The sequence below is a fragment of the Panthera pardus genome, unplaced genomic scaffold, assembly GCF_024362965.1.
Source record: "Panthera pardus isolate Hobbes unplaced genomic scaffold, ASM2436296v1 HiC_scaffold_26, whole genome shotgun sequence".
NCBI lineage: Eukaryota > Metazoa > Chordata > Mammalia > Carnivora > Felidae > Panthera > Panthera pardus.
The window spans coordinates 18,675,694-18,697,925 of NW_026526832.1; the positions used below are offsets into that span (position 1 = coordinate 18,675,694).

At 40.8% G+C, this 22,232-nt stretch overlaps 1 protein-coding gene across 4 annotated transcripts in view; it reads right to left on the reverse strand.

Moving 5' to 3' along the window:
* BABAM2 (BRISC and BRCA1 A complex member 2) overlaps nucleotides 1-22,232 on the reverse strand; it is a 397,579-nt gene that overhangs the window by 166,016 nt on the left and 209,331 nt on the right. For all 4 annotated transcript variants that reach the window (XM_019448772.2, XM_019448794.2, XM_019448765.2 and 1 more), the window contains exon 7: nucleotides 12,903-13,012. In XM_019448772.2, coding sequence (XP_019304317.2) covers nucleotides 12,903-13,012 — 110 coding nt within the window. The remainder of the gene's footprint in view (nucleotides 1-12,902; nucleotides 13,013-22,232) is intronic.

Below are 22,232 nucleotides of genomic sequence, written 5' to 3' on the forward strand. Positions count from 1 at the left end.
CAGAAAAGAACCATCCAGCTCAAAATGTCAACAGTGCCAAAGCTGGGAGACCCTGTAGTAGATGAGAGGGATTACAGCATAGTATCAGACAATCACCACATGTTCAGAAGCCCCACGAAGAATAGCATTTATCACACACAGAACACAGGTTCCACCGAAAAGTATGTAGGTCATCAAATCTCCAGGATATTTATTTCCAATCAGATTCTTTTCAATTTTTTTATGACTTTTAATTTCATAATTAAAATGCCTAAATTCACCCTGAAAAAAATTAAAACACTACCAGGAAGCTAAAGTTCCCTTTGATCTCTACCCTCAATCCTGTTGGAGTCAAACCACCCAGATGTAAATGGCGGTGCCACCACTCACTGGGGAAGTGACTCAGGCAAGTTTCTGGCCCTCTCTGAATTTCAGCCTCATCATCTATAAAATAGGGACAACAGTAATAACCAATTTCGATTAAAGGGTTGTTGTGAGGACTGAATGAGTTAATGGGTAGAGTGTACTTAAACCATGTGACTTAAGTGCTCATCAAGTGTTTGCTATTGCTAGTACGCAGCGTGCGCGCACACACACACTCACACACACACACACACACACTCTCTCTCTCACTCTCTCTCTCTCTCTCTCTCTCAATCTCTCTTTCTCTCTCTCTCTCCTGTAGAAAATATATACGATGGGGTTGAGGCCTAGCTTTTTATTTTAACATAAAAATGTAGACTTCTGCTCATCTTTCTGATATTTACTCCTTTTCTTCAACTCAGAAACCTTTCCATGGAGAACAGAGAAATTTATCTACTTCTTTATAGCTTCATTCTATGCCAAAGCATTTCAAGTCATATCCCTAGTGAGGATAATTTCAGTCGTTTCTACTATTTGGACTCCCAAAGTTAAATTCTCCACTGACCAGAACCAAACAGGCACAAGTTTATCTGTGTTTTTGAGAAAGAGTATTCCAAGAGTAAATGAACAGCCACTGGTCAATACCCCTAACAGAGTGGAATAATAAAGATCAGTCACCAAAACAAATAATATCCACAAACAAATATTTTGAAGGGTTTCCTTATGGTATGAACAGAAAAATCTAAAATTTAAAAATAATCATATGCTCCATAATATGTTTTTTTTTCCAGAGAATCATATATGATATTACAGTTAATGAAAATTTAAAAGCTTTCAAAATAATTTCCTTTGGCTTTAACACACATATTGGATTGATCACGTTAAACTCCAACAAAACTGGGAAAATAGTACTAGGTCAGAGGAGGCAATGAAAACACGGAACTGTTATCACCATTTGGTCATAAACTCCTCTTCTCAGAGAAACATGGCAATAAAAATCTGTTCCAGGATGAAAACTTGGCACAAAACAACCCAATCTTACATCATACTTTTTAAAGGTTGGGGTGGAGTAGGGAAGGGAGGGATTAAAAAGTAGGAGGGGAAAGTTCTTCGCATGTAGGAAAAAAAGAGAGAAAGGCTGTCAGTAAAGTAAGTTTTCCACTGATGCATAACTTCTTCAAATTAATGGTTTGGTTTAGCTAAAATCTGGCAAGGTAGCAGATTTTAGTCTTTTTCAAGAATGGCCTCTATTTTGTTGAAGCTGTCTGTAAAAGATAATGTTCATAGACAGGATGTTCATTCCCTGTTATGGTCCTATTTACAATATTATGTTAACTCATCATTTGTTTTGTTTTTAAACTAAAGGCTTCTCCATTCATTAAAGTCATTAGTGAAAGACAGCGTGTCTGAATTTTAACAAGTACAGAAAAACTCCAACATAATTATGAGCCCTATATTATGAGAATCAAAATCAGACATACCAGGATCAAATTACATGCTCTTTAATACAACTTCACACAGTAAAATCTGACAACATCATTGCTGTTGGACCTTTCCTCCAACAACAGTATAAGGGGTTCCACTTTATATGTGAATTTTATACATTAAGAGCCTTAGTCATTACCTACTTACACCAAACACTTGTAACCAAGAACCAAGCCATTACTTTCGGGACTAAATACGTACCCTTTGTTATGTTGTGGACGTAACAAACCATACACTTTTTTAAGAAGAAAATGAGGCAAGATGATTTCTTTTATAACCCAACTGCCCTATTTCCCTATCTACATCCACACACTGCTCTGAACACTAAGTAGAAGATGTTATTTGAATGTAATGGACCAATTCAGAGATCACTGTGTAGCTAGTATGCTGGTCTGAGAAAAACATGGAACAGCTGAGAGCTGGGAGCCCTAGAAAAAGAAGCGCTGTGAACCATGGGAGCTGCACACCGGCCAAGGCCCAAGCACAAGAGGAGAGCTCCCAAGTGTTGGTTTCAATACCCTGGAGACTTGTTCCTTCTGGAGTTCCTCCATCCCCACCATGAGCTAAACTAAGAAACCCAGGTGTTTGTGTTGGGCAGAGAAGAGCCAGAATGGCAAGGCTCTTGGTGAATCCGTCATTCCACTATGAGACAAAACAATAAGGTTAAAAACTGCTTCCAAACGTAGTAATTATGTTAGCTATTTTGAGAGCAAGAAGTTAAAATGTGCTCTTTAAACAAATATCAATACATATAAACAACAGAATTCGTGGAAAAATGGTCATTTATTAAACATCCCTTATTACTAATGTTCACAATCTGCTGTCTTCAGGACACTATGATATAACAGCTTTCCTAATTTATTGGATCCCAAGCATCTGAAGACCGAATAAATGTTGTGCGTGTAATATATCATACATATAAGAACAGATACAGGAACGTGTGTATACATATATGCAAACACATACCTACAGCACAGAGAAGCATGTATATGTATCCATTTTTTTCAAATATGTGCACATGCTCTTGTGATTAATAGAATGCGGGTTCATTTAAGAGGTATTTGAATTCATCATTAATTCACAAGAAATACTAAAAAGTATTATTTTTTATCTGTACGGATCTGTGAAACGTTCTTCAATTTACTTTTTGACCATGGTAAAATGTACTCTTTACAATGCACCGTTCTCTAAATTTTGACAAATGTGCAGAGTTGTGTATCCACCACAACTATGATACAGAACAATTCCATCATTCTAAAATAATCCTAAAAAATCCCCTTGTGCTGCCCCCTTGTAGTCAAGCCCTCCTTCCACACTCATAGAAAAGGTTTTCACTAAAAACTGGTCCTCATACTTGAAAGATGGGAAGAACTACCCCAGAGCATCGAAGGCCACCTTTTTTTACACATCTGTTTCTACCTCCACCCAGTGTTTGACAAAAATAAGGATTAAAGGGGAAGGAAACTGAAATAACAGGATAGGAGGAAACAGAGACTTAGAGGAGTTCAGACTTCAAGCCAGTATGAAGGAAAAAATGCTAGAACTTGATGACAGACTATAATGGGTGGTATTATATACATATGTTTATGTATGTGTATACATAGATTTTATAATATATATATATACACACACACACACATACATATATATGCTGGGAGATACAGGAAAAAGCCTTGAGTGAGATAAAGCTGGTAAGTGATCGTTGGTGATCAAAGGGAATGAATTTTTTTTTAAGTGATGAGATCTGATTTATTTAGAAAGCCCACTCTGCCTGCAGTTTGGCAACTAGTTAAGGAGTGGGGGAAAGAGTGGGCATGGGAGACCAGTTAGAAGAGTATTTCAATAGTCCAGCTGAGAGACAACAGTAGCTCAGATAAGTTATCTCAAAGGGAGAGGTTTACTAAAAACCACAAGAGGTAAAGAACAGGAAAATGCAGTGGAATATTACTGGAATGTCATTCAAAGAACATCTACAATCACAGTCAATCCTTATAGAAAACTGAAACGATCAAGATATAGTGCAGCATATCTCACAATGTGGCCAACGTGATAACCTAGAGTCCTCCTGCTATAAAACGCTTAAACATGTTGGATAAAGTTGTTAGATACATGGTATACAGGTGGCTATGAGTGTGCTGAGCACTGAGGCTTCTCAGACAGGACAGCATAACGTGCAGTTTTCTTCCCCATCTTGAAAAGTAACACTGAGAGTGTTTAAGCAAGGGACTGACATGGATCCGGCTCTGCTTTCACAAGATTAATGTGGCAAATGGTAAAATACAGACGCTTGAAACAGGGGTAGGGAAAGGGTGAGCAGATGAATGTGAGACACCATGCAGGCAAAATCAACCATCAGTTGTGTACATATGGGCAACAATGGTCAAAGGAAGGTCAAAAACAGTATGCTTAGGTTCCATGGCCAGGAGCACTACGCTAGTCAAAAATTAATGAAAATAAAGAACACAAGGCAGCGGTAGATTTGGGGGAAGGGGCGATGGGTAGTATTGGATTGTAATTTCCTCTATAAATATTAAATCTGTATATTTTTCTGGGGGAAGGTCCGTGGCTCTCATCAGATTTCCAAAGAGGTCTGTGTCAACCTACTATTCCTTTAAACATAATGTGTCAACTTTGGATATTTTAATTTTTGGCGTTCTGCAGTTTCAGATGATATGACTAGGTGTCAACTTCTTTTTATTTAGTCTGTTTGAGACTTGCTGTATTTCCTCTATCTGAGCATTGGTATCTTCCATCAGTTCTGGAACATTCTAGGACATCTTCTCTTCCATTTTCTAATTTCTCTGCTCCTACCTATAACACAGCCTAATGTTTGTGTTAACTATCACTCTTTCATTGCAGACCTTCCATTGAAGAATATCTTCCTACTTGTGAATAAATACAAATGAACACTGCATAAAATAGCATAGAGCTCTGCTGCCGAAATATAGGGTAAAACTGAAAATCATGAACTTCTCATCTTCACTGCAGAAAAAACACTGCACATAATCCTCGAGATGTTTAGCACAAAGGTGCTAGGTTGATTTTTTTAAACGGAGACACATTATATCTTATAGTCGAAAGCTAATCAGTATGCTGTAGTCAGGAGAATAGTGCTTGAGAGAAACAAGGCACAGAACTGCCCACAGACACAAAATAAATCCAAGACTAGAGCTTAAGGGTCAAACAAGTTTAAGAAACATGTACCAGTGAAATTTATCACAGACTTATTATATACATCTTCTTTCTAAATGTATATTTTCTGCCTAAAAAGAAAGCTAGATAAAAACATTGATACACCACCAACTCAGGCAGCTGGGGAGGTGGGAGTTCTACACCAGAATGTTTCCAAAAATGTGCTATTTGGGGGCTGATTGATTTTCTCCCCCAACTAAATTCCGTTCTGGTTCTTTTTGGTAATGTTTCAAAGTGCAGGCTGAGCTCTTGATCTTTTGGGAGGCACAGGCAAAACAAAGGGCCAAACTCACTAATGAAAACTTGCTGAACTTACTTTTCAGAATTCCAGCCGAAGTCACGAAGAACCCTTTTGGCCCTGCTCCCAGACTAGTAAAACGAACATCTCAAATCCCTAGAGGCTAAGATAGCTCGTTCCACTAAAACCAAATACACATCTTCTCCTGACAGCTGGTTGTCTTAGCATACTCAGGACTATATATTTATCAAAGGAAAAAAAAAAACTGTAGAAGCACAATATTTATTATAGGATTATCTCAGTGACTCAAGTAAACATGAGTAAGGCTAAATTAAACCATGTTTACTATGATGTTCTATTACTTAAATCCTGACACAAAATCACCCGAAGAGATTTGGGGTCTTATTTATTAAGACAATTGATATATGTTTAAAAAAAAAAAAGGCAACTATCTTTTCTTTCAAATCTGTGTTTAGTTACACAATTTTTCTAATTATTCTAAAAAAAATATCTTGAGCACCTAAAACAAAAATTTTCCATCCTGTTATGATGCTGAATTCAGTATTTAATTTAAAAAAAATCAAAAATTATTGAATTTGCTCATTGCTCTAAAAACTTTATCTGATTTATCTGAATTTTTAAAAAATTTTTTAATGTGTATTTTTTTTTGAGAGAGAGAGAGAGACAGAACACACGCAGGGAAGGGGCAGAGAGAGAGGGAGACACAGAATCCAAAGCAGGCCCCAGGCTCTGAGCTGTCAGCACAGAGCCTGATGTGGGGCCCAAAACCACGAACCGCAAGATCACAACCCGATCTGAAGTCAGATGCTCAACCGACTGAGCCACCCAGGCCCCCCTGATTTATCTGAATTTAATCCATAATTTCATTAAATCTCACCCATAATTCTAAGTAGTATTATTGTAATTTTCAGCTCTTCCCTACCCTTTCCCTAGGCCCTTTAGCCAAGTTTCAGTTTAGCCCAGCCTTTTTGGATTCCAAGCTATCCAAATGTTCCAAATGACCATGTCTGTGGCCAGGCTCACTGTGGGGTAAAGGCAGGGAAAAAGGAGGCTGGAAAGGCCACAACAGGAGTAGATGACAGGGCACATAAGATCAAAAGCACATTTACCACCTTCAGGACTCAGCTGTTAAGCCACTCCTACGAAATAAATCTCCACCTCTAGGAAACAGGGGTCCATAAGGGAAACAAGCCTGCCGGCTGGGCCACAAGACACATGGCCTTAGGAGACCACTCGCATCTGTAGCACAGGGATCCAACAAGTTCAAAGCCTTCTGACCCGCCAGGGAGTCCAGTCAGAGGGAACTGTGGCTGAGCTCTGGCATGGCCTGAGGGCAGGGCGAGCTTGGCAGAACATGGGCTGTGGTTCACCAGCCCTCAACGGATGGAAGCAGAGATGCAGCCTTAAGGAGCTTACAGTCCAGGGCAACAATATAACAACAGAGGCAAAAACGTAAGAAGGAAAAGTGCAGTCTTGCTGGGGAGGCAGGTGGTGGTGACCTTCGGGACTGAGAAGATATATGACGATAGACAAAACTGTGACAGATTCTACAGGAGAGGAAATAGAATTCAATGATCTCACAGAAGAAGCAGAGCCCAAGCAAAGGTATGGAAGTGAAATAAGGTGTGTCCACAGGAAATCCCAGAAAACGGTTTGGCTAAACAATAGGATACATACAGAACCCAGATTGGGGCAGAAAGGTCAGCTGGGATGACAACAGAAAATGCTTTGGATGTCAAATTGAGAGACGTGTACTTAATTCAGTTGGTGACAGGGGCCACTGATGGTGATGAGCAAGGAAAGAACATTACATTATCAGAACTTTCTTCAGGAAGACAGTGACAGCTCTGTGCTGGATAAACTAACATAGGAAGAAAGGTTAAAAGGCCATCAGGAGACATAGCAACTGAAGGACTGAACTAGGAAATGCCAGTAGGAATGACAAGAAGGACAGATACAACGGAGAGAGGATTTCCAGTACAAAACAGGGGTTGGCTGATGCCTTTCAGATGCAGCATCTGGGCACCTCAGAAACAGAATGTCCTGAACAGAAGCAGGGCTGTGAGGAAGGAACCTGAGTTCACTGGAGGAATGAGGAGTCTGGCTGCAGACACTTCCAATTTCAGGTGTCAGCTGAACACACAGACAGACATGTCTATCAAGTGGCTGGGAAGGCAAAGCTGCAAGCAGGGAGAAGAGCTGGGATTAGATATGGGGCCTGAGGGGGGCGCCTGGGTGGCTCAGTCGGTTAAGCGGCCGACTTCGGCCCAGGTCATGATCTCTCGGTCCGTGAGTTCGAGCCCCGCGTCGGGCTCTGTGCTGACAGCTCAGAGCCTGGAGCCTGTTTCAGATTCTGTGTCTGCCTCTCTCTGACCCTCCCCCGTTCATGCTTTGTCTCTCTCTGTCTCAAAAATAAATAAACGTTAAAAAAAAAAAAATTAAAAAAAAAAAAAAAAGAAATGGGGACTGAGGGGAGCCCGGGTGGCTCAGGTGGTTAAGCATCCAACTCTTGATCTCGGCTCAGGTCATGATCTCACAGTTCATGGGATTGAGCCCCACGTTGGGCTCTGCTCTGGCAGCGCGGATCCTGCTCGGGATTCTCTCTCTCCCTCTCTCTACTCCTCGCCAGCTTGCGCACACACTCTCTCTTAAAATAAATAAACTTAAAAAAAAAAAAAAAGAAAGAAACGGGGACTTAGGGGAACATCCACAGAGAGGTAAGGCTCTGGGGATGAAATCACGGGATATAGAGGAACATAATATAGAGGAAAAGAGATGTATTCTGGAACACGTTAGCAATATTATCGTGAGGATCTGATGGGATGGTACAGTGAAAGTGGTTTAAACATTTTAAAGTACTAAACAAATACATTCTTATTATTGTTACAGTAGCATGTGTTTAACCTCTAGAAAAGCCATATTACGTCAGAAGAGCCAGGCTTCCCAAAATCTTCCACAAAGTCCCCTCTCCACCAAGTCCAATGGAAATGTGCCCTCCTCCCGCCTTGGACTCTCACAGTACTTAAAAAGTCTATTTCTGGTATTTAGACGTTCCAGCAGCATGACCTGGGCACCCCCCATGTGCCAACACTACGGGAGCTGCTTTCATACACGCCCCCTTGGAAGAGACGAAACAGAAAGTCAGGAGTTACCTGCCTTTGCAGAGGAGGAAATGAGTGAGGCTCAAAAAGGCTAAGTATCTTGAGCCAGGCCACCAGCTAGTAAGTAGAGGAACCAAGAGCTTCTGATGCCAAACATGTTGGAACTTGCCGTATTTGTTCTTATTTCCCTTATAATCTGTAAGCAAACGAAGGGACGAGCCACATCTCACTTATCTTGGTATCCTCTGAAGCACCCAGCCAAGGGCCTGACGCCTGGTCAAGTCCTCACTGTGCTTTCGCGGCCTGAAAGAATGAATGCGTGGATCCTTGCAGGCACACAGGCCTCCCTAATGGGGAGTGTTTGTGGGCTGGTAAGCTTTGAGTACTTACTTCTAAGGCGGACTGTAACTTAACAACAAAAAGTTCTAAAAACAAATTCTGTACTTGTGAAAGATGCCACCTGGTCTGCCTCAGGGGCTGAAATCCTCTTTTTATGCACCGAGTGGGAACAGCACAGGGAGTGACAAGCTGGTTTTCTTCAAACCACTCCCACCAACTGGCTCAAGCCAAAAAATGGGCCCACACCTTTCGGCAAAGAGAATTGGGCAGCCTCTGCCGCCCGTTTAACCCTTGCTGTCGCTGCTGGGAGCCGGCAGCGTGAGGAGGAGGGAAAGGTGGAACAGATTGGTGCCACCTCTGAGGATGTAACTTCACACGTCCAGCTTTTCTGCCAGGAAAAAAAGGCAACTGGTTTAGAAAGCGCGTTCCTTCCCCTCTCTTCATCTTCAACCAAAGTCTACTTTGCATAACTGACCACTAGCTTTTTTGTTCTGTTTTGTTTAAGGAACAGTACTTAGTGTCTCATTTAACTGATTGGTCTGGGTTCCTGGGAAAACAAATGCATAGATAGAGAGCCTGAAATATGCGTATTTCATAAATGTCCCGTGTGCGAGAAGAACACGAAGTTCTCGGAAGGTTTACTTTTGCAAGCCATACACGTGCACGGTGGGAGATCAGGAAACAACATATACGTGCGTGATGGGAGATCAGGAAACAACATATACGTGCGCGGTGGGAGATCAGGAAACAACATACATCTAAACACCATAAAGGCGTGCAGTCATGTTCCAGTGCTGCCAGAAACAGCAGACCACTCTTCCAGGCTTTGGGCAAAAAGACAGCCTTCTGAAGCGGGATTGCATTTCAGAGCCTCATTAATTATAATACACTCAGGAAGTTTTCCACCCGATGTCTCTGACAGATGTTCCCTTTTGTGGGGATTGTCTAATGTGGGGACATTTGGGAACCATGTCCCTAGAAATCTTTAGGGTATAGCAAACTGATCCCTTTTCACACATATGAAGACAAGACCCAAAGAGGCCTTTCCCTTTTCTAAGACTAGTTAGTGTAAGCACAGTGTCCCTGCCCATTGCATGCAGGGGCAGAGGGACATCAGCCAGACTGACAGGCACTATGTCCCAGGCTCAAGGTATCTTTCCAGGCCCACAGAGTGGTGAGAATGCAAGTCTCTTCTTGCCAATTTTTACCTAATGTGGACCAGGCCACTGGTCCTGCCCAGATCCTTGTCTGTCACATGCACTGCATGGGGCTTGGGACTTCCTAGAAAGAACCATAGCAGCAGCCAAAAGGAGTAACAAGCCTCAGCTCAGGGCAAGCGTCTGGCACTGGTTCTGGGCGGGTCCACACGGGATGCTTTCCTCATGACTCCTGAGAGCACTCTCCAAGACCGAGGCCATACTTAATGTTTGGACGGCTCAGAGTTGACAGGATGGTACGAACCATGGAAAACTAACGAGAGCTTCACACAGTATCAAAGACCAGTACCAACCTCTCCTCGTTCAGTTCTTAAAATCTATCCTACGATGCTGGCCTTACTGAAATGACACCACTTCTGTTCCATGTGTACTCTCAACTCTGCAAGAGTTAACCAAAGATATTAAAAACTTTAAGTAACTATGGAAGCCCTCAGAAAGTCATACCACAATTTGACCACTTTCCATTTTAACCTTTTTCTAAAAAACTCATTTTTAAAACTTCTACTCCAGGATGTCAGAACTTTTGGCAGTTTTCAATGGTATTACGAAGGCAGTTCTACTAAGTTAATCTGTATCAACTGGAAAAAAATGTAAGAGCTCTCAGTGTAGCATTTTCCATTTTTCTTGTAAGAATTACGTGTTGAGCCTTTAAAATACTGCCAACCAGGCTACTGTTCCCCATGTGCCATCTTTCTGTAAAACATTAATGAAACGAAAAGACTTGTTCCTGCCCTCGAGTAACTTGCAGTTCAGCAAAAGATGGGAAAACAAATACACATCACTAACTAAATCTGTGTTGAGCAGATTCTAATGGGTATAAATTCAGTATTCTAAGAGTTCAGGGAATGGCCAGAGAAGGCAGCCCAATGGTGCTCAGGAAAAATGGTACAGATGGCATTTGGAGAGGTCTATTTCAACAGAAAAAGGGTGTTAGAGAAGACACTGTACATGGAGGTAATAGCTTTAGCAAAGGCACATGGCCAGGAGTGCACAGTAAGCTAAGAGAAGTTCAAGTGAGGGGCACCTGGGTGGCTCAGTCAGTTGAGCGTCTGACTCTCGATTTTGGCTGATGTCATGATCTCACAGTTCTGTGAGTTCGAGCCCACATCGGGCTGTGCACTGATGGTGCAGAGCCTCCTTGGGATTCTCTCTCTCTCCCTCTCTCTCTGCCCCTCCCCCACTCACACATGCAGAAAGCTAGATTTTAGAGGAATTAACTTTTAAAATATAACCTTCACTGATAATTCATCACATCATATCTTAGATTTTAGAGGGAGAAATATTTTATTAGCAAGTTTATTTGCAAATGGGTACAGTAACTTAAAAGAAAAGTAATGTAGGTGTTGGGAAAATCATTCTTCTGAGCTGGCAAATTCCTGTCTGCAGCTTAACTGATAGATTCTTATTACTTACATCTTGCGATTGTTTCATTGAGATCTCTCTTTTCTCATCACCAAAATACCTTCTGAATTTAACTTAGCATGTACATACAGAGTGACTACTTTATAGCTGGTATCTGCTCATTTATTACCCATCCTCTCCTTTTCGGCCCCAACTTGTCCTAACCACGCACTCTCACTCACTCATTCTTCTCTTGTGAACTGTATTGATAATCATAATAACATTAATAGCTCCCACTTGCTATAGTGCCAGGCACTGCAATTAATGCCTTAAGAACAGTGTTTAATATAATCCTCAAAATATCACTCTGAAATAGGTATCGCCATCCCTATATTGAGGCAAGTTCAAAGGTGCGAAATATTCTGCCAACTGGTAAGTGGCAGGACCTGGGTTTAAAGCAGGTATGCTTGACTCGAGAGCCCTTGCCTATTGGCAGTTCACTGTACTGCCGCCAACATTCTTTGGCCTCTTACCAACGTGGGTTAGTATTTTCGATTACAAGTTAAAACATTCAGTGAACACCTGCTACTGTAAAATCCTGTCTTAGGTGCTCTCAGTGGTATATAAATAAATGAGAGCATGCCTGATGCTCACAGTCATCCGTATTTGAGTAGAAACACCTGTATCTTGTATCAGTGTGTAAGATAGGATGGCCATGATTCATGAAGTAGAGCGACGAGGACCAGAGGGGTAAAAATGACTCAGTATATGAATGCTGGATGGCGACCACATCTCACAGACAGAAATCTGCCAACCCTGACTGACTTTTAATAATACATTTCAATCAGAGTCTGTTAAAAACTCTCTCTGCTGATGAGAAATCTATCCTGTCAGAAGTTTCCAACCAAATCTGCTTACAATCTATTTTCAATGAGCCTCAGCTTCCTTTGAAGTAGAATAAGCTTCTGAAGCATGTGAGCCAACAATAAGCACATTGTGAGGCCAGTCCTTGTAAAATTCATTCCCGACGAGTAAAGTTACTTAGTTAAAACACAAATGTGCTATCAAACTACTTGTACCACAGAGCCTGAAAGTTGTGTAAAATGACACAACGCTATTTAGACACAGAAAAGTAATTCAAACGTGTCATCTTCTTAAGCTATCTGCTTTTAGTATTACCTTTATTAACTTCTGAATATGTTTTTGCTTAATATTTTCGGGAGACGAGTTACATTTTTACAAATAACTATATTAGTTACAAAAACGTAAGAAACTGGATAGGATGCTGTTCAGTAGTCCTCTTTAGGCTATAACCATATGTACCCAGGGAACATTTGGAAGGAGTCGCAATTTCGGATTCAGTCTGCCTACTCATCTCTCTCTACAAAGGTACAGTATTCATATCACAAGTTGCACAACTAAGACTCATCCAAAGAGTGCAGTGGCAGATACTGACTACATTTACTCTGCAATCTAACCTCCTGATACGAGTCATGTTTAAGGAAACAGAAGTCAGCAACGAGAAATCATTTTAAGAGTTCCAAAGGGGCAAAAGAATTAGCGAGACATGTTTGGCTAACAGGGAGAAACACCAGGCTGCAGAAAATTCATGACATTGATACTTACTGTTCAATTCGGGGTGACAAGTACAGCTTGGGATACACCTGAGTGGCTTCAGTGTCCTCAAAACTGACAGAAAGGAGGGCCACATCTTCTCCAGGGTCTTCGTTTACATCCTTGAGTAGGGAGTGAAAAACACGATGTCATCAGTGCCTACTCTTGGAACATCTTCCTGGTGCTGAGCTCACAGTCCACTGGCATTGAGGCCACAGCATGTGGGTTACCTGGATTCGGATTAAGCAGCTTTGTACATCCTTCACCATGTGCCAGCCACTCCCCTAGAGTGATGGCTCTCAACCTTTCTGATCAAAGCCCACCATGGTGAGGAAAAGACTCCCACCTTCTCATTTGTTCCCACATTCCAAGAGGGGAAAAGTGAATCTGGTGATAACCAAGAATTAGTCAAAAACATAGCTAAAAAGTCACAGTAAACATTTTGCTAAAAATATGTGTAACAGCTCATAATTCCTACAATACATGTAGATGGCTTGTAATTTTCTTTTCATAGGAAAAACAGGAGTTATGAACATGATTTATATCATAAGACCACAACAAAATCTTAAAATGCCCAGTAATTTTATTGTATATACCTTGGTAGTATGTTGTAAGTTATTTAAATAGCAAAAGTTCCCAAGAAACACATCACTATGAACTGTGCCACCGTACAAGCAAATGGCAGGGGGTTACATACGCATCTCCTTTGCAAAACGATTATGGATGATTCATACGTGAACCACGAGACTCGCATATTTTAAAAGCCTGGTTATAAGACTAATATAAGACAAAAACACTGTTGATCCAAATATGCACCAAGAAACACTGAGAGGTTAACAACCCACAATAAACAAAACTGATAATGATAAAGCTAAACTTCCTGTAATTTATAATCAAAAAGCAAGAATAGTGATAATTGAATGTCATAACCAACTCAATCCAACACTGATGAAGTGTCCTGACTCAAAACTGTGGGTTTTACAGATTTGCGATTATTGCCAAGCACCAAGTGTTTGCCAGACTTCTGAATAAACTACTGAATTAGAATAAATTCTAGTAGCATGCTGGTTTTACTTTGTGAATATCAGATTTTAGTAACCCTTGACAATTTTACTTTTGGTTGGTATTGGCTCTAAGTCAAATACAAATTTTTTAAAAACTTAATAGGATTGCACATCTTTCACCCGTAAGGACTGGTAAGAACTGGCCTGTATTTCTGGATTGGTTCAAGGTCCTCTGGAGGGCTCAGCAGCCATCTTAGGAGGGTCCCAATCTAGACTTTAAGAATTACTGCCCATGAGCATTGAGAACCTCAGATATGATGTCCTTCCTTCGGTCCTAAACTAACCTTACCCCTTCCTTTCCTGCATCGTGGGGAGCTGGTCATCACACCCAGCCAGCTCAGCTCTGACATCATCCTTGCTCTGCCTTTTATTGTGCCTACAGTATGCACGTGAGGCAGGGATACAAAGGGACAAGAACCAGAAGTCTCTCCCATTTAGAATAAGAATTTTAAAAAAGAAAGAAAAGAACCGTGCTGGTCTCTACACAACCCCTTGCATTCTCTCCTCTCTCTCCTCTCTCCTCTCCATCACAGACTGCTTGAAGGAGTGGTCTGCACTCCTGGTCTCTACTCCCTTCCCTCCCACTCACCCTTAGCACTTGAGATTAACCTTCTGACCTCCCCCCACCCCCCAGCCCATCAAGACTGCCCCCACCAAGGCATCCACGAAACACAGCAAATGCTTCTCTGTCCTTATCTTACTTGATCTCCAAACAGTATTTGACATGGATGATGTCTTTTCCTCTGGAAATACTCAGTTTCTTACTTGTAAGAAACTATACTCTCCTGATTTTCTATCTCTGTGACACACCCCCCTCCCTTTTCATTCTTTTTTTTTTTTCTTTCCTCTTTTACTTCCCAGTTGTTTTTTGGTTTTACATTACAAAATTTAGGCTTGTTGTAACAACTCAAGCCATACAGAAGTTTAGAAAGAAGAAAGCTCTCCTACCCTCCCTTTTAAAGGTGACCAATACTAGCTGTGTATGTGGCCTCAAACAGCTTTCTCTAGGCGCACAAAAACATACACACATACATACACGTGCAAATAAATAGCTCTTTAACCTTCTGTTTTGTTTTCCTTAATGGAATTGTATTACACATATCACTCTACCAACTGCTTCCTAAATAGCCACATAATATTCCATGGCATGGATTTCGTTCTTTTTTTTTTAACCATTCCCCTAGCAACAGACATTCAGGTTCTTAGCCATTTGACAGTGTTACAATAAATATCCTCGGATAAACATATGTATATTCTTTTCCAGTGGGACATATATTTCTGAATTAAGAACTAAAACCGAGCTTGTTGGATCAAAGGTTATGAACATTTTACAGTTTAACAGCGTAGGGTTATTTTTCTAAAAACTGTACAGCAATTTACATTTGGACCAGGAATTTGCATCAGCATGAGACAGAGGAGAACCTGTTTCTGCTCATCCTGAATAACCTGATAATACCAGCTGTTGTCACTCTTCAATTTAATGTTGGCGGTCTGACTGCCAGAAAATGGTAGCTCAGCTGAGATTCAACGACTAAAGATGAGCAACTCTTTACTTGCTTACTGGTCATTTCTTCTGTAACTTTTCTGATCAAATCCTTTGCCCATTTTGCTTAAAGACTCTTGGACTTTTCTTGTTATTGGTGTTTGTTAGGTCCATTAACCCTTGTCTATCACATGTGTTATAAATATTTTCTCTCAGCCCAGCTTTTGACATTTTACTTTGTCTGGGGACTCACAACAGCACAGAAAATATAGCTTTCTTTTTTTTAAATTTTTTTCTTTAATGTTTATTATTTTTGAGACAGAGAGAGAGAGACAGCAGGAGCGGGGTAGGGGCAGAGAGAGAGGGGGAGACACAGAATCTGAAGCAGGTTCCAGGCTCCAAGCTGTCAGCACGAGCCGGACACGGGGCTCAAACTCACGGACTGTGAGATTGTGACCTAAGCTGAAGTCAGATGCTTAACTGACTAAGCCACGCAGGCGCCCCTGAGAAAACTGAGCTTTCTACAGAGTTAAATCTGGTCAGTAACTCTGAGGTTATATAACTATTTCCCTAGCATTTCATCTAACATTGTATTTTTACATGTAGCTTTGTAATACCTCTGGAAGGTAGTTTTAGGTAGTATGACTTAGGAAGTATGTAAGAGGAGGACCTTAGCACAGTGCCTAGAACATAAAAATCACTCGATGTTTGCTAAATGAGTACAGCAGTAAACAAATTAATGTTAACTTCTAACCTTTATTCTCCACACCTAGCGGTTTTCAGAAACCAGCTTTACAAACGTTTCACCAGTGATATCTGGAAACTCAGTACTGACTCCCTGCTCCTGTCCCCCGTAATATACCGAGGTCCCTAGAACTAGTAGCTTCAAAAGGAAAACCAAGATTGGGAATCTGAAATTATCTATCATTACTTACTCTTTTACAGATGGTAAAGTATTCAACCTTGAATAGTCCTTTCTGTAAAATGAGGATGGAAATTTTAAAAAATACAGTCGCAACAAACAGAAACTATGTAATTATATAATACAACCCTAAAACTCATAAAACATCTAAAACTGAAGTTGAAGCTGAAAAAATTCACATTCAGAGAGACGTTCATTTTATGATCTAAGTATACGAGTAGTTCTCTTTAGAGTTAGATTGTTCACCTCAAAGTAAGATGATAAAAAAAGAACTAACATTGATTGTCAGATATCTTCCCTCAGTGACTGCATTTCCCTGTTAAAGGTCAAGGCTCTAACTACAAGTCACAAAACCTGGTTAAAAAACAAAACAAAACAAAACAAGACATTGCAAAAAACTAGGGACAACTGAAAACCTTTTTAATTAGCAGCTTCACTCCATACACCTATGGATAATTTATAATTATTTCTCTTTCCTACTCTCTAACTTCTCATTTCACTGCTCTATTTAAGCGAAAAACAAAAATGCTCGGAGACAGTCCTCTAAACAAATGGAATGACCCCGGTTTATATAATCAACATTTATCATCTGGCATCCTGCAAAGAGTACATGAAACTGTAGTCTGAATAGGAAAATAGTTGTTTCCAGGAGTTCCTTTTATGGACTACTTTTAATACAATTTACTTGCCTTGGTGTGGCACATGAGTTTCCCCTGAATTGGTATTTGATTCCTAATGGATATCTAAGTTTGACTTGGAGTGCTTAAATAAGCCCAAAGAGTTCCAAAAATACAAATCCACACAGTACTGTTTCTAGTTTCTGCAACTCTAACAGGCTTGTACATGTGTTCCTTCCCATCTGGGGAATTAGAAAAGAAGCTCTTGTACTGTGGTTCTTAGAAGCTAACATTACAGATGATTATTGTAACCACTAATGGCAACATTTGGAAAGCAGGGGGAGGTTAGAGTGTAGTAGGGGACATTTAAAAATGCACAAGTATACACTTTCAGGGCTTTCTGTCTGTACCATCTGAATCTGCAGCAGGCTAAAATGGGGGGAAAGATGTCAAATCTGCTGAAGCAAAAAAGAGAATTGCCTCCTACCTTTTATAAAAGCGTGTCAGGCGCTGACATACATATGGCGAGGCAATAATGGCCATGCTATTTTGCTGAGATTTAGCAATAGATTTGGCTCAACATTTGGCTATAGAACAGAAAGGGGTTCTTATGGCTTATAGTGAATATTCACTAGGTAGTGAGTTCCTCGCAGGCTGGGAGCTCTTCCTATTTGTTTTTATATACCCGATGTTGGAAGCTGCACATACATGGCAAACTGGTTAGAAAAAAACTGAGTTAATGCAGGAAAGACTATAAGAATGAATAAGTAAATGACGGAGTTAAACAGAAAGTACTTTTAGTTAGACTCTCAATATTTATCTCACTTTTCCGTAAATCTATGACTACTTAAGATTTTGGTAAAGAAAACTCAAATCTGAACCATACATAAGCAAAAGATGCACCTACTAATAAGAGTTAACATTTTGTTTAGGTCATGATGATTTTTTCATATAACTGTTCTCAACTGGGGCTCTTTGCAAATATCAGAAGGGGGAAGAAAAAAAAAAAACAACTCACCTTGGAAATGAAAGTAAACACAAGCACAATTTGTCATTATCCGGTACCCCTTTGATGCACTAATTTCCAAGTGAATCTAGCAGCCATGAAACAAGCCCCTGTATGTTGAAGGTCAGTATAGGTACAAACTACCAATTAACTATTGCTGATAGACATTAGCCGAACAGTAAATATTATAAACTATACGTCACATAGGAAGACTGTAAAAAAGCCACTGCATTTCTCAATTCAAAAAGGCATAAAGCAAAGCTGTAACTATTACTAGCAAAACCAGTTTGCAGTCATAAGGACTATAAATAAGCCATTATACAGCATGTCAAAACCCAGATAAGAACCATTTTGAGTTAAGTTTATTTCTTTTCAGCTTATTTCTTTTTAAGAGAGAGAGAGCACAACCAGGGGAGAGGCAGAAAGTGAAGGGAAGAGAGAGAATCCCAAGCAGAGTCTTAGTGTTACCAGAGTGAGGAAGCCAAGCCAAATAGATGAGGAAGAGGAAGACGTGGGGCCATGTCTGCCCCTTTTGCCTTTTGTGTATCTCCCGACCCTGAGCCTCCTCCTTTCCAGATGGCAGGGGGTGCAGAACCCACGTAGAGGTTCTGAGAGCCTCTCCACCAAATACTGAGTTCCTGGCTAAAAACTCCCTTGATATTTTGATATTTCTGATGAAGGTAGCACTTAAGAGAGTTATTTCTGATTTGGTTTCTCCAAATGGAAATGGGAGTAGAAAGACTCTCCCTGCGTAGTCCAGTCAAACTGGGCCACTTCCCATATATTTTGCCAGATCTTTAATTAAACCTTTTTTTTAATGTTTATTTATTCATTTTGAGAGACAGAGAGAGCACGCACACACGCAAACAGGATAGGGGCAGAGAGAATCCCAAGCAGGCTCCATGTGGTCAGCGTGGAGCCCATCGTGGGGCTCGAGCTTAACAAACGGTGAGATGGTGACCTGAGCCAAAATCAAGAGTTGGCTGCTTAACTGACTGAGCCGCCCAGGCACTCCTATTTTACCAGATCTTGACTGACACTTTGACATTAGCCATTCCTTTACGGAAAAGCTCTTTCTCTCCTTTTAATTGACACAGTTTTAATTTAACTCTCATTGTAAATTCACTTGCTCCATTAAGAATCCTTTCAATAGCAATGTAATCTATGTCTGCCCTTGGCAATTTCACCAGGTTGCTTCATGAACTTCCCATGTGATTTAAGCCATATGTAGTTTATATTGCAAATAGATTGTGAATTTCCTGAGGGCAGGGTAGAGATCTCCTACTTCCTATTATGCATAATATTAAGACCTGATATTTATTCATTGATTACTCATTTTGTTTAGTACTTTATATGCATGACCTCACATAATCATCATACCAACCTTGAAAGGTAGGTACTATACTATATATTTGCAAATAAAGAAACTGGGACTGAGGAAGATTAAATGGAGAAGATGAGTTTTGAACCCGTGTTTATTGACTTAAAACCTGGACTCTTAATCACAATGCTACACCCCCTAGCATGTTGCTGGGCACAAAGAATGGACTTGTATCAATGCCCAGAGAAAGGTATGAAAAACTTGAAAATCTATATGCAGAAAAGATATCAGAGATTCACTAAACACTTGTTCTCTATTTAGTGTCTAAATCCTGTATGTTCCAAAAGACCATGAGCATCTCAAGGAACCATTACGCCTTTTTTTACCCAAATAGACTACCCCACCTACACCAGGCACATAATGGGTATTCAAAACAAACTAAGAAAGGGGCACCTGGGTGGCTCAGCTGGTTAAGTGTCCCACTCTTGATTTCAGCTCAGGTCATGATCTCACAGTTCACGGGATCGAGCCCCACCTCAGGCTCTGCACTGACAGCGAGGATTCTCTCATTCCTTCTCTCTACCCCTTCCCTGCTCACGCACTCTCTCCCTCTTTCAAAATAAATAAACACTTAAAAAATTTAAGGAGTATATGCTTTATGTGTTTTAATGTTTACTTTTAAAAACTATGGAGCAAGACATTAAAATCCTTAAGAGGATAAAAACTAAAAGCTATAAAGGTCACTATGCCAAATAAAATGTATTCATTTGACATCTTTGCACAGACCCGGTTAAGAAGGAAGGATGCCTTCTCTAAGAACACGGATAAGGCCTGTGGATTTCTAGGCCATAATATCAACCTTCCTTCAATTATGTATGGTTAGGCACATTCTATGATTAACTAACTATACTCGGTGAAAATAGGAAGAGCTGATTGTCAGGTCAGGAAAGGAAAACTGCAATGTTCTGGAAATAGCCAGCTTGTAGAGGGTGAGCCCAGGACACCAGGACAGAGCTGCTGTCACCTACCCATGTTTTCTAAAAGTGACATCTTGAGTTCATTACTACTAGATGTCATGATACAGTATGGGGTTAGGGTTTTCTTTTTTTTTTTTTAATTTATATCTTGCTTATTATTTTCATAAACAAAGACCATTTCACTGCTCTCATTTATGCAGGAATCTGCTTGCAAAGCTGTACTTACCCTTAATATGTTGGTTATAGCTTCTGTTTATAAAGCTAAGTTGAAACACATGTTGTACAAATAAACTTTGGGAGAAAAAAGTCCTGACTCTTTTAAAAGAATAATGATCAAGATTTCACTGCTCAAGTACCATCCCATCAGTTACTATACCTAACAGATACAGCCTTGAGATCCACCAACTTTCTCTGAATAGCCACAGTGTCACTCTAAAAGGTGTGTGAAATAAAGCCTTTTCTCCAGAATAGGCCACAGAGGTGGAGGAGAGCCTCTGCAGGACAGCCAGGGTCCTCACTTGAAGCAAACGATGTTTCCTTGCTTCCGCCTCCTTCTCTCCCCACCAACATTTTCAGAGAAAGAATCTGGAGTATGGGATTTCCTCTGCTGTCCTCACAACTGTATTCTTAATGAGTCCAATAAGAAGCTGAACTCATTTAAATAAACATCCATTTTTGCAACTATTTTACAAATCATACTGAACCACATATTCAAACATCCCCTGAGTTGTGATTTTGCACACACCTGCTGATATAAACCTTGTGCCAGACTTTTATCCAAGAGCCCAAGAAAACAAGTTAAAAATAATAGTGAGTTTTACTAAAGCACGTGTGGAACAAATATGAACACCACATCCCCTGTATGTCTCCATACCTTAAGGAAAAGGTAGATACAGCTTTTACATAGTTTACATAGCTCTTTCTTTTTTTAATTTTTTTTACTGTTTCTTTATTTTTGACACAGATCATGAGCAGGGGAGGGGCAGAGACAGAGGGAGACACAGAATCCGAAGCAAGCTCCAGGTTCTGAGCTGTCAGCACAGAGCCTGATGTGGGGCTCGAACTCACAGACCGCAAGATCATGACCTGAGCCGAAGTCGGACACTCATCCGACTGAGCCACCCAGGCGCCCCTAGATAGCTCTTTCTAAGAGAGAGAAGCACAGATTTAAAGTGGTAGCTGATACAGCAAACATCCACAATAATGCTCGGTTGGCACCGTCTCTTCTCCTGGGAAGACCCTCTCTCTTCTAGAACCAACCCTTAGTGCTCCTGACCAAGCAGCCTGTTCCTACCCCCAGAACAGCTGATGGGTCCAGGGAGGGGCTGGTTCTTGTCTCCAGAGTTGTAAGCCTGGGGGACACCTGCGTGGCTCGGTCGGTTAAGCATCTGACTCTTGATTTAGGCTCAGGTCATGATCCCACGGTTCATGGAATCAAGCCCTGCGTTGGGATTCTCTCCCTCTCTCTGCCACCCCCCTGAGCTCACTTTCTTTCTTTCTCTCTCGGTCTCTCTCTCTCTAAAAACTAAATAAATAAAATTTTTTAAAAAATTGTGAACTTGGGAGCCAAGTGCAGGCCAGTCCCTCTGCAGAGGCAAAAGAAGCTGTCAGCAGTCATGTTCCCCGTACGCGGACGAGGCGAGGCTGCAGGGTGAGAGAAGAAAGCCAACGTGTGGAGAGAAGTAGGGACGAACGACAAGAGAGTCCTGGCATGGTATTCACACCCCTAGGTCCCAGGCTCTTGGGCCAGCTGTGTCCTGCTCTACTGTGCTTTGGCTACTCAACTTTCTTCCAGCTTTGGAAAGCTAACAAAATTGCCTGATCTCCTTAAGCCGGTTTGAAGTGGCTTTCCTTGACTTATAACTAACATTTTCTCTTGTCAATTATGAAGATAATATAGATGATAACCACGGGCAAATCAATAGCTACAGAATTAAGTGCTAAAAGGAGAC